The sequence below is a fragment of the Lissotriton vulgaris genome, chromosome 6, assembly GCF_964263255.1.
Source record: "Lissotriton vulgaris chromosome 6, aLisVul1.2, whole genome shotgun sequence".
NCBI classification, from domain to species: Eukaryota; Metazoa; Chordata; class Amphibia; order Caudata; family Salamandridae; genus Lissotriton; species Lissotriton vulgaris.
Genome location: NC_141694.1, coordinates 903763912 through 903777848, shown reverse-complemented (window position 1 = coordinate 903777848; position 13937 = coordinate 903763912). Strand labels below are relative to the sequence as shown.

Here is a 13937-nt window from a genome sequence, read left to right as displayed (position 1 = left end):
AATCCTGTTTTGGGCACAAACAGGAGTTTGAGACTAAAACAGATTCACTGTCCCCTATCGTGATTGGAGTCTAAGGGCCACATGCATCATTTAAAATACCGGTCGCAAAGGGGCAGAATTGCAGAATCTGCCCCTTTGCAACCGATATTTTTGCATTTGGAATGCATCATCCCAAATGCAAAAATCGCAATTTAAGTCATTGCTAAATTTGTAATTACTTAAATTGCAATTGCATTTAGGGAATCACAAATTGCGATTTCCTAAATGCAATGCATTAAAACCCCCAAAAATGCGATTTCGCAATTAAAAACGCAAATTACCATCAATTCAAAGTTGATGGTAATTTGCTAGAACTTTGAAAAAAGTGAATTTTTCAAATTTCCATGTTTCACACATACATGTCCTTGGGGCATGTGTAGGTGCAACATGTGGTAACATGGCAATTTCAGGGTGTATCAGGGTGTCCTTTTGGCACCCTTGAAATTGCATGCGCAATTTGCGAGTACCTATCTGGTACTCACAAATTGCGCATGCAATTCCCATTCATTCCTATGGGAAGCAATTCCTTAATTGCGATTCGCAATTTGTGAGTCGCAATTATGGAATGTGTAGGAATCACATTTTTTTGTGCGATTCCTACTTATTTAAGCAATTGTGATTCCTAAATTGCGATTTCTTGAAAATCGCAATTTAAGAATCGCAATTACAAAGTTTGATGCATGAGGCCCTAAAAGTAAAACAGAAGCCGAGCAGCCAATGGGATTTGTACATTTCACAATCTAGTTAGAGGGAATGGAGGGAGACAGATTCAGTGGCAACATGGTGAAATTAAACTTGGCTTTAACAAGTAAGGAACATTTCTGAAGCTGTAAGGCTGGAGTTCCTATTTTAAACATTATGCATTGTATGGAAGTTGCTAAGGGTTTGGCTACATCGGCAATTCAGAGCTTCCTAATATGGCCCAGGTCCTGGTGAGTGTCCAGCAGTTATCTACATGAGTAACTGAGGAAGGGAGGTGCCTCGGCTCTAAGGGTGCCACACACACCTCTGCTTTAGCAATAGTTATATTGGTAGTCATGATATTGAAGCATTTGATTTGTTTCTGCTGAGGGAGCCAGTGTCATGGTGAGGATGACTGGTGGAGACCACAAGAAGTAGGTGGCCCTAAATGAAGAGAACTATGGCCCTCAAAGCACTATAGAAAACTGCACATTGGGCATGGGCCCTAGTAAATCTAATGGCCTGTCCATCCTTGCCATTGACCCTGGATCATTACATCCCATCCTTGCTACGATTGGTGGAGCTCCACCACATAGGCATATCTAAATAATTATGTCTTTCCATGCTTGAGATTAGCACACATAAAAAGCAGGATGAAAAATCGTGGCACCCTTGTACTCTCTTCGGTGCCAAATCTGTTTAGTACCCATAACCTTAAATGACTTCTTCAATCTACAGTTTGTTTTTACTTTACTTTTTATTTTGTTGATTAACAAACAAAACATAAAATTGAGAAAAGGAGTCGTCAATGCGTGAAGTATGTTCATTTGCGGGCATCAAGGTATAGAAATGGGGAAAAGTATTGTGGTAGGCATTTCAGTGAGAAACATATAGTTACATCAACATCACATATATTCAAATACATAGGTCCATTCTCGAACAGTCATAATCATCAGGCATAGGCTAGGCATCACAGTTATTACTGACCTGAGTCTATCCTGCCAGTGAAAGTCTACTCGGGCAGCCCCTCACCTTGTAAACCACTTTCTCCGCAAGCATATATAGGTCCATATTAGACTTCCATTCCGTATTCAATCTGCAGTATTAAGACAAAAGGGAAGCAACCTAGGCAGTGATCATGGCATCAGGGAGACCATCTATTTCCGATGTCCACCGTGAACGTCTCCAGAACCCCTAAACCTTATTAAAAATAAACAAAAGGTGACAGAGAGGGTGTATGACACTGGAGGTAGAATTATTAATTTGTATGTTAGCTCCACATTGTGTTTTAACAGAATCCGATATTAAGTGCATTGGATATCTTTCCGAGGACATGCATATGTTCTGTTGACCATCTTCGTAGAAGCTTTGCTCACGCCTTTCTTCTTTCCTTCAACAGGTTGCTGCCACTTTCTTCACAAGCATTGACCATGAACCTTCCAAGCCAAACACAGCAGTTTGTGATGAAACCCAAATACTATTCCAACACGCAGAATGTACTTCCTGGAGGAGAGCAATCATCAGAGGGTTTACTGCCCCTGAGGTCTGGGCATGATCATCTTCTACAACCTTTTCAATGTAAGTGCTGTTGTTGTCTTTGTATAATAGTTGCTTTTATAAAGTACTTCACTTCTGGATGAGTAGCACAGTACTCCATAGGAATACAATAGGTGTAAGAATGTGTGTCAGTCATGTTGCCTGAATGAGTAACGTCTTGGTGACATACATGAGGACCTGAGTTGCACTTTCATTCTGTTTTGCTGCTGTGCCTGTGCAGCAATTTGAGCCAAAAAAAAGGAGATAGTGGTAGGTTGCTTATGCAAAAGCAACACAACTGTACCCCTTAGTAGAAACAGAAGCAATGGACTGCACTCCACTAGCCCCTCCTCCGGGTCGCCCCTTGGGATTCTGGTACTTGGTGTTCAAAAGTGGTTCACCCAGGTGGGTGCAAGTAAGTACTTGTAGGACTGATGATCTCTAGACCCGATCCATGTCCCGGGTTTTTGGATGTCGCCCGAGACATGGCTCGGGTTTCGGGATGACTTCCCTCATCAGTAGAGAAATGCTGTAGGGGTGGAAGAGAAGGCCGCCAAACAAACGTCAAAGGCCTCGATGCCAGAACCGGCACGCAGGTGCGTAGTCCAGGAGCCCGTCGGCTCAAAGCTCAAGGGAGCCACTTTGTAGAAACAGAAGCAATGGACCGCACTCCGCTAGCCCCTCCTCCGGGTCGCCCCTTGGGATTCTGGTACTTGGTGTTCAAGAGTGGTTCACCCAGGTGGGTGCAAGTAAGTACTTGTAGGACTGATGATCTCTAGACCCGATCCATGTCCCGGGTTTTTGGATGTCGCCCGAGACATGGCTCGGGTTTCGGGATGACTTCCCTCATCAGTAGAGAAATGCTGTAGGGGTGGAAGAGAAGGCCGCCAAACAAACGTCAAAGGCCTCGATGCCAGAACCGGCACGCAGGTGCGTAGTCCAGGAGCCCGTCGGCTCAAAGCTCAAGGGAGCCACTTTGTAGAAACAGAAGCAATGGACCGCACTCCGCTAGCCCCTCCTCCGGGTCGCCCCTTGGGATTCTGGTACTTGGTGTTCAAGAGTGGTTCACCCAGGTGGGTGCAAGTAAGTACTTGTAGGACTGATGATCTCTAGACCCGATCCATGTCCCGGGTTTTTGGATGTCGCCCGAGACATGGCTCGGGTTTCGGGATGACTTCCCTCATCAGTAGAGAAATGCTGTAGGGGTGGAAGAGAAGGCCGCCAAACAAACGTCAAAGGCCTCGATGCCAGAACCGGCACGCAGGTGCGTAGTCCAGGAGCCCGTCGGCTCAAAGCTCAAGGGAGCCACTTTGTAGAAACAGAAGCAATGGACCGCAATCCGCTAGCCCCTCCTCCGGGTCGCCCCTTGGGATTCTGGTACTTGGTGTTCAAGAGTGGTTCACCCCTTAATTGGCAAGTGTGACAAATGTATCTACACATTAATATCTTTTTAGCTAAGAACCGAATTTGTCATTCTGCCATTTGTAGTTTTGCTTTTAACATTGTAAGTATTGGTTCAAAAAATTCCCAGCATGCAAGTCACTGTTGACTAAAAAGCTGGGAAAGGCTGAAGGTGTCAAAAGCGCCATGGCACCACTTGACAAGTGTGCAAACTTCAGTTGCGGGCAAACTGTTGACATACAAGATAAATGTTGGGCATTGCTTGTCCCTTCCCTGTCAAACTGCATAAGCATATATCGATAAAAGTGGACGCCAAATGTCCTCACAGTTTTCTCAGTCTTGAAATGATGTAATGCTAACACCTCTACTAATGCTAATGTCTCTGGTGTGAGTGCTGAGGACGGATCTTGGCAGAAACGGATGTGATGTATTGCGATCCAAGCACAGTGTTGCACTGCGCGTGCTCCCTTGTTCGGAAGACATCCTGTCTCGAGCTCTCTGGTGTGCCAGACAAGCTGACAGAGAGAGCAATCATTTCCACCTCATCTTTCACTCAGCCTGTCATGTTTTTCCATTGCAATTATATTGGAAGCGTAAATCCGCAGGGCGGCAATGACAGATGTACACAGTGGAATTTATTTTGCTGTTGTGTGTTTTTGAAGCTCCAAGGTATTTATTCTTAGCTTGTAAACTGAGTTTGGTGACTTTTGTCTCCAATAAAATTGATAAAGTATGTACACTGTAGCCGGAGAGAGGTTGAAACTAGCTAGAGTATATGTGTAGCTGTGGAGGCAGCTCCAATGATTAATTGAAATAGATACTGAAAGGAAATAATACTATTACGGTTTGCTAGTTTATAACTATACACATCATTATTATATATGTTGTGTAGTGATTGCTTAAGATGATGCTTAGCATCAGTGCCTAATTTTGTTTTGAAAAAAGTGCAGAATCTAAAGTCGGAGCTGCCAAATATTGGAATTCCTACTAACAAGCCATCAATCTAGTCTTCATTCATAATTCTTTTTTTTCCCACCACCCTACACTTCCTGTCTTTTTTAACTCATTCTTCAAGATGTTTCCTAATCCGTGATTTCTCCATGTGTCAGTATTTTCCTGGGTTTCTCTCCACCCGCTTTTCTTGCATAGCTGCAGTTTTCACTGTTGTTCTGGGTCAAAGCCAAACAAAGTCCTGCTTCCCGAACATAAGTGCCAGTGCCAACCTCCTGCAACCCATGGTACCAATTAATCACTCCTAAGCAGCTTCCCCCAGAGGGATTTAAAATTGAAATAAACTAACTTTCCAGACTGCCCAGGTCTTATGAGCTGTAAAAGTAATGATCCGGGAGGATGTACTACCCACCTGACCTGCACATGACACTCATTTCTGCCTAAATTGCAGAAGAAAGCACAAGGACAAAAGTAGTCACATTCTTGAAGTGTATTAGCAATGTATATCCATTTCAACTACAATTCCCTTAAAGTTTTATTTCGCTGTATTTTCTTTTTCCTGACTTCATGTTGTTTTGCATCAACACAATTGGAGCTGCAGAGGGAAAGAAAGCCAGGCCGCCCCCACTCAACACACTAATAAACAACAAAGGCATGACTAGATTCACACGCGTAGTACCACAAACTCGACACTAGAGCGGTTGCCCATATTTTTCAAACTCCCTTTTAAGAGCGATTCCTATCGCTAATCAAAGTTTTTCGAGAGTCTCACAATAGAACACACACTTTCCGTTTTCGGCAGAGAAAGTAACCGATGATGATAAGTGGGTGTGCTAGTGAGTACCAACCAGCAACCCCCTTGGTGTTGCGACCGTGAGGTGCTCTCTCTCCTTTCTCACACTTTTTTATGTTTGGGTGAGAGTGGTCCAATGGTGATATTTTGACATATTTTTAATTGTAAATTGAAACGCCGTGGCACTTTGATTAGCGATAGGAATCGCTCTTATGAGGGAGTTTGAAAAATATGGGCAACCCCTCTAGTGTCAAGTTTGTGGTACTAGGCATGTAAATCTAGTCAGGCCTTTGTTGTTTATTATTTCCATGTTTTTTAGATCAATGCTACCAATCCGTAAGGGGTCTGATCAGTAGCTGAATAAACGATAACCATCTTCTGAAATTAATAATCATAAAATAGCTAAATCTTGCTTGTCCACGAAGCTCTTGTCTGCTGACCCATTGTTAAGTACAGAGTCAGGAAAGTCTGCTGATTATGGATCATACCCTGCTGCTTCACTAAGAAATGAGTAATTACTGCAGGAATTGGTAAGTCTAGGTCCATTTCTGCCTTGCTGACTCTTTTTACCCAGACTTTCACCCAGGGATTTTAGCTGCCATGATTTTGGTTCTTTTCAGATGCCAAAATCTCTGGTTGAAAGTAAAGAGATTCGTAGTGTTCCTACGGATCTTATAATTTGGCCCACATCACTTGCTACGGCCCCATCGGAATTAAGAGGTAAGTGATTATGAAGGGAATCATCCCTTGCCAAGTAGAATATTTGGTGCAACTTCTGCATCTGAAGCCTAGTTGGAATTCACCCATCATGTTGTTTCCAGTATTACCCTGGAAAGTAGAGTTGCTATGCAGCCACTGAATGCATTTAACAATTGCAGGGCTGGAATTGAAGCCTGCTGGATCTGCGGGCGGAATTTACAGGAAAGATTTTGTCTCACATATTTTCAGGCTGACGGCCACGTCCCGTTGCTTCAGATAGTTGTTAATGGTGTTGGGCCAGCAGGGGCCAATTTTTTTAATGTAACATTTTGTTAATTTTTTAAAAAATACAGAAGTACACAAAAGGTATATAAAAATCTCTGTATAATTCCATAAAAAAATGATGACTCTTTTGTAGCTGTATCCAAGTTCAAGGTTTATTCTTAGAAAATAGTTACAGGAGTAGAAATAGGATAAACAGCATATTAATCCAAGTAAGTATGTACAGAATATTAGAACACTGGAATGTTGGGAGCTCCATTGAAAACAATGGAGTGCTCTGGGCTTATAATGGCTGGTATAAGCCTGGAGCTCCAACATTCCAATGTTTCTTTGTTCACAGCTCTGGCTGCAAACAAAGGCTTCAGGGAGCCTGAGGGGATTCCAATCCCCTCAAGCTTCCAAAAAGCTTTGTTTTTTTGTTAGAACATTCTGTCCTCTAGTGACAGAATGTTCTAATAGCCTTATAGCCCTTCGTAGATAGGCTATACCGCTATTAAAGTCCCTCTCCCTTGTTAAAGGCCCTCGCCTTCGGCTCGGGGCCTTTAGCGCTGGAGAGGGCCTTTAATAGCCGGTATAGCCCTCTACGGCGGGCTATACGGCTATAGTAAGATCCACCGGGAGCAGCTGCCCTGCTGCTCAGCCTCAGATATAACTGACAGTAGACTTAAACATACACAAAAGGAACTCTAGGTGACATCACAGTTACAGGCTGAGCAGCACAGAACAAGACACTAAAGAAGGGCAGAGTGGGAGGAAAAGCAGGATGTAACACTTGCTCAAGAGTCAAATACTCAGGATGAGTGATGGTCCATCCCCAGTGTCTTTTTGGGACTACTTTGGGTTTATTTTAGTTTAGTTTAGCAAACAACAATTATGCAAAGTGCAGCAAAGCTAAGTCTTTGATGATATCCGTGACATACAAATCACAAACCCTAGAGTGTGTATATCAATGTCATCTTCCCAAAGTTGTTTAAAATCGATTCCACCGAACCAGCTGCTCCGTAAATGGCTGTGAATGACTCCACACCATGGACTCGCTTCCTCTCACGGTGGTGCGTCCTCCTGGCCCGGCGGGCCGTATTATGGAATGCAAAGTTCGCCCAAAAGGAAAGATACACTCTCAGTCAGGTCTTTAATACGGCCGGCAGAAGACATTGATATACCCACTCTAGGGTTTGTGATTTTACCCAAAAAGGGTATATAGTATTGAGGAGGGTATTCTGGAGTGTGTTGTCATTTAGCCCTTCTTCCTTGAGGAATTCTTGGTTATTATCATGGTATACTGTGATTCTCAAAGGTGTCACAGAACGCAGCTCAGCAGCTAAAAAATTTGTGCTGCCTTGTGTGGCAGGGAGAGAGCAGTAGAGTGCCATATTCATAGCGATATGGCGCTCTCCTACCCTTTCCCTAGTGCAGCGCTGATTTCAGCAGCTGTGTGCCAGGCACATATCTTAGCGCTGTGGTGCGTGCCAGAGTCTGCCATAGGTTTTGTACAGGAAGGGTACCCTTCCTGTACAAAGTACTATGGCTAGACAAGTTTTAAACCTTTTCCTGCTTTACATGTGTGCTTTACAGTGCAGCACACACAGCGACGGCTCGTGGAGGGAGTTACGGTGGGGCAGGAGGGTGGGGAGGGGGAGGGGCAGGGTGGAGGTTGCTAAAAACCGGCATATGGATAATTGCAGGTAAGTAAACAATTTAATTAATAAAACGAATTCCGTAGCTCGCACTGCATTGCATTTTGCGATGCAAGGCGCACTACGAAATTCGTTTTATTAATTAAATTGTTTACTTACCTGCAATTATCCATATGCCGGTTTTTAGCAACCTCCACCCTGCCCCTCCCCCTCCCCACCCTCCTGCCCCACCGTAACTCCCTCCACGAGCCGTCGCTGAGCACACATGCAATGTCGGAAAAGCAAAAAGAAATTAAAATATTTCTCCTTTTAACGCCTGCTTTTCAGCAGCATTAAGTTTTGGCGATAAACCCTGTCTACTAATCTTAGTAGGTAGGGTTTAGTGGCAAAAGGCATGGGTGGTTGCAAGTGAACACCAGTGCACCACCCATGTAACGCCCCTTGATTCAAAGTAATACAAAGCAGTGTTTTTAGGGTTAGGGTGTGTATGGGTTTTTGGGTGGCAAGTGTATTTTTAGGGTTTACGGTAGGTATGGGTTTTTAGGTGGAAAAGGTATCTTTAAGGTTTAGGATGCGTATGGGTTTTTGAGCCACAGGGGTAATTTTAGGGTTTATGGTGGGTATGGGTTTTTGGGAGGCAAGGGTATTTTTAGGGTTTAGGGTGGGTATGGGTTTGTGGGTAGCAATGGTGTTTTTAGAGTTTAGGGTGGGTATGGGTTGTTGGGTGGTTAGATTTCTTTTAGGGTTTAGGGTGTGTATGGGTTTTTGGGTGGCAAAGCTCATTTTAAGGTTTAGGGTGGGTATGTGTTTTTGGGTGGCAAGGTATTTTTAGGTATGATGGTGGGTAGGTGTATTTGGGTGGCATGGGTATTTTTATGGTTTAGGGTAGGTATGAGTTTTTGGGTGGCAAGGGTAATTTTGGGATTTAGAGTGCGTATGGGTTTTTGAAGGGTATGGGTAATTTTCAGGTTCTGAGTGGTTATGTGTTTATGGGTGGCAAGGGTAATTTTAGGGTGAGTATGTTTTTTTAGGTGGTAAGGATAATTTTATGGTTGAGGGTGGAAATGGGTTTTTGGGTGGCAAGGGTATTTTTAGGGTTTAAGGCGGGTGTGGGTTTTTGGTTGGCAAGGGTAATTTTAGGGATTACTGTGGGTATGAGTTTTGGGTGGCAAGAGTATTTTAGGTTTTAGGGTGGGTATGGGTTTTTGGGTGGTAATGGTAATTTAAGGGTTAAAGGATTGTGTGTTAATAGGGTGGTGTATATTTAAAATAAAAAATACAATTATTAATAAATATATGCATTTATATATATGTATATATATATATATATATGTGTGTGTGTGTGTGTGTGTTAATAAAATATGGAAATCGAGTTAAACTTACCTTTTAATTTTCTACTATGCATATGCCTTTACAATACATGCATTTACAACGGAAATGTAAGTATTTCATAAGTCAGTATGAACTTGTTACACATAAATATTTATGTATAAATATATCAATATATATATATATATATATATATATATGTATTTAAATAAGTTTATACTTACCTGTAAAATACTTACTTTTTAATTGAAAAGGCATTTATGGTAAAGACATATTTGTGGTAAAAAAATGTAGTCGCTAAGACATTCATGTAATGACACTGCCTTGGTTCCAGCTACGTTGTAAAGGCATCCCTGAAAAATACTGTTGTTGCTCTGTCATACATCACAAATTTCTCCTTCCACCCACACCTCTTTCTTTAAAAATTACCTTTAATATTTTGGATATAGTGTCAGTGTCGACCCTATCTGAATCAGTGTGGGGAAAATAGCTGAGTTATTAATCCAAAAGATGGTCACCATCCCATTTAATCTCAGAGTTGAACATTTCCTTGTGGTCATCTGTATATCGTCTGTACCTATTTCATCAAGAAAGATACATTCCTCTTTTAAAGTTTACCAAAAACTGTGGCTGCTTGTGAGCCTGAATATTAAATGCTTTAATCGCTGTGCATTCAGTCTTCCATAATTCCTTCTCCAATGTAGGTTTACATTTCATCTTAGACAGGTAGGAATTCATGTAATGCTCCCTTAGTAGGTCACAAAAGCAGCTATCTCTATCATGGATCACAGTGTAGATCTGCATGGTCGACACGTTTGGCAAAGGAACAAAAAGTGTCTCAGCATTGCCATCTGTACAGTTCTGCATCTAAAATCTAGGGTGAACCACAAGAAAATGCCCTTGAAGCCTGACAGGGACTCCCTATCCACTTGAGTATTTGCTATTTAAGGATTGTGGACTCTTCTTTAGAGGAAACCTTTCCACAACCCAAAACCGAAAGCTATATCTTGCCATTGCTCAATTGCTAGGCTTCCTTGACTCGGCAAGACTTTGTGAAGGTAGTGACTCCTAACTCTAATATTGCATTAAGAGCAACCATGTCCTAGATGCCCACCAATTTGGTGCCAGACCTGGGCCAAGGAGCATGAGTGAATTGCACCACAATATTATGGTTACAATATCGACCTACAGCTACATCAAGACCATGTGGAGTTAATAACAAAATATCTACTCTTAGCTTGTATGGTCATGATGTATTTGGAGATCGTTAGTTTGTCGCTGATATTGTTACATCAACTACTTAGAGGGCTTTTTGCATCCTAGGGTGATGTACTGGTCCACTATCCTTTGGAGATGTGCTGGTCCCGTCTACAGTCTCTGACATCATCACTCACAGCATACTGCTGGATTAGCTAATGGTGGAAAGGAATGTCCTTGTCTGGAAGCATTCTTGTCCGAAGCCTGCACAATCTCCTAAGCCATTCGTCTGTTATGCATTCTGTAATTCCATAGAAAATGTTGCTTGTTTCCCGAATGGCACATTGTAAGAACCTGACCTCTACTTCCTTCTACTTCTGTGAAGGTTCAGTCCGGTCTATCTCTTGAACTTGAAAAAAAGTATGTGTAGTGGCAGGTTGGCTCTTAATGGCTAACCAGAAGTTATCTTTCTCCTGTGTCCAAAACAACTGCCTAAGCCCCAAGCCTTGACCCCTTTCTTACCTTGCAGACTATTTTTAGACCCTCTGTTTGTTTTCATAATCCAAGCAAAAAGTCTTGGACAAAGCATATTACCCGAAGCAGGATATTTACTACTTTGGCATGTGCAGGTTCATTCTCCTCAATTATCCATTAAGATTTCACTTACGGGTAGTCTACAAAATAGAGAAAGAATTCAAGGAATAAATCCAGGCCCTTTGTGCCAGCAACCCTGCAAACCAGCTTCCAGTGGCGGCTCCTCCACTAAGGCGGAGGAACATCGTCCCACTGAACAAAAGTAAAACTAAAATGATAATAACGTATCTTTATTATCATTTTAGCTTTCCTATTGTAGTCAGCGCCTTTTGTGGCGGGCGGGGCTGGCCAGAGCAGGAGGAGGAGTGATTTGCACTCCCTAGACTGCTTGGGTGCCCTCTTGAGCCACCCAAGCAGTCTTGCACATTTAGGGAGTGCAAACCACTCCTCCTCCTGCTCTGGCCAGCCCCTTGAGCCAGCCAAACAGTCCTGCACACTTTGCATCTTCCTCACCAGGCTGCATTACATAGCTTATTGAGGAACATGCCCAGCCTCCCATCCCCGGTCTGAGCACCAAACCATGGCACTCAGACCAATCACAATGCTTCATTGCAGTTTTGTGATTGGCTCAGGAGAGCCTGGGAGCCCGGGTGCTTCCTGCTGCCTGCCCTGACTGTAGGAAGAAGGAAGATGACGAGGACGGAGAAGAGGTGGTGGACGGCGGTTAAAGATAAGTGTTTTTTTCGTTTTTTGTCCAACCCCTAGCCCTACAACAACTTGTTGTAGCAGTGTTTCTGTTGCTTGCATTTCAAGTGACGTGCACATCAAATTTGCTCCAGCTTTCAGGCCAGGGCTACGGCTGATTTGCATATGGATGGTCTTCTCTACAATGGCACTAAAAAGATAAAATATGATGAAACAAAATGGTATCTAAGTTTTTGCAGCAGGCTACTCGCTCATTTACTACTTCTGATGTCTCATTACACAAAAACTTTAAAACACAAACAAAACCATCTTGCTAGTGTATCATTAAGGTTAAAACTCATTCGAAACAAAGACTTGTGGTCAGCCTTTGGACTATGCAGAAACATATGCTTGATTCCAAAAATAGTTAATACCAGATGTAAATGTAACCTAAAACTGAACTTTACTGCCGTATTTCTGTTGCATTCTAATGTTTTTCAGCAGCACACAGTGTGTGAAGTGGGAAAGAAGGATTTTACCAAAACCTTTGCTGGCAAGAGAGGCACTTAACCATACGGCCACACTTCCTTAGTGGTTTGTGGTTTAAAACCATACTCTGTGGAGTAGACGTTTTTAAGCATTTACTTGTTTTTCTACGACACAATTTTCTATCAATCAACATAATGCAGTAAGAGAGAAGTCCATAAGAGCTTTCTGAGATGCTTCTTTGCAGTATTCCACAGAATTAAACATTAAGTAAAAACTCTAGACAAACTCCTCAGACGATTTACAAAGATTTTATTGTGATTACATTTTTTTTTACTTTTTTTAATTCTATCTTCTTATATTCATGAAATAGTGTAACATACAATTGCTTTAACTAGTAGCAACTACTTCCCTCCAAACATCCATCTTATGTACAGAATTAAACCGTAAAAAAATAAATAGACAATAAGTGGGAATAAAGAGAAACAGTAGGTTTTGTAGAAAATAGCATTGTGAAAAATAAATGAAAGAGCAGCTGTCAGGAAGTAACGGATGTCTCTTGTCTGCCATGTATACTCATAAAAGCAGACCCAGCTCAAAATGCGGTTCCCGTCTATATGGAATACGAGGCTAGAAGCATATTTATAGACTACAATAATAGAAGCGGTAACCCAGGACTAGCCTAGAGTGTTGGTGCCAACATAAAAAAACAAAAAAACTTACAGTAGTCAAATATGAAGTTCTAACTTGGATAGAAATGTGAAAGATCATTGGTTATAAAGTACAAAATAGTTCACATGGAGTTTGAAGGGAACTCAAAATCCTCGAATTACTGGAGGATACACTAATTACCGAGTAGAGAAAAACGGATGAATTTCATCCACAATGCTATGTTTCTGATGGCAGAAATTTACTGGGTAGATTATACACCTCATTATGTGGTGTAACAATAGCCCTGGCGGTGGGGAGGGGCTGAGTTCCAGGGTCCCCCTCTGGCAATGTGAGAGCACAGCGGGCCCCAGGCTCCTGACTGGATGAGGAGCCTGGGTGGCCCCCTCAAGTTTTGTCACCCCACAAGCCTCATGTACAGTTTCCTCCAGATGTTTGAGGGATTTTCAAGTCCTTGCAAATTCCAAATGAGGCCCAAATTCTTGTTTAGAGTTTCTTGACGGTAGGACAATAATTGTGAACATATCTGCTTCCTTGCCAGCCCCACCGGCAGCGAGTGACATGCACCTAACAAAAGCAAAGGTCAATCATAGTGTGGGGAGAGGAAGATAGTGGCCTAGTGCAGTATGATACATGGACTATTCATTGCAGCTTCATAAGGACAATTGTTGAACCTAGTATCAGCAGATTTATCTGTGAGACAAGTGTGAGGTAGTCTTTCCTAGACTGCTGCTTAATCTGTCCTCGAATATGAGTCACACACATATCAAAATCAAAATATAATGACTATTCATCTATTGAGGTTGGAAACATTGAAAATGAACCAGTGGACAAGGCATAGTTCACAGCGGTGTGTACAATAAAATTAGGACTTCTGAGATGTTCAGGAACAGTTTTCTAGGCTAGGCAATTTAGTAGGCTCATTAACAACAAGAATGACCTCCACATTTCAGGGCAAACAGCCACTTTAGCAGCAGTTTTCTGCCGCGAAAGCGTCGATAATTTTAACTGTGCTTGAT

The 13937-nt window shown here is 42.4% G+C and overlaps 1 protein-coding gene across 1 annotated transcript in view; it reads left to right on the top strand.

Moving 5' to 3' along the window:
- LTBP1 (latent transforming growth factor beta binding protein 1) overlaps window positions 1-13937 on the top strand; it is a 1129437-nt gene that overhangs the window by 425000 nt on the left and 690500 nt on the right. Inside the window, exon 4 of the mRNA XM_086926894.1 lies at window positions 2120-2298. Within this exon, the coding sequence (XP_086783020.1) occupies window positions 2120-2298 (179 nt within the window). The remainder of the gene's footprint in view (window positions 1-2119; window positions 2299-13937) is intronic.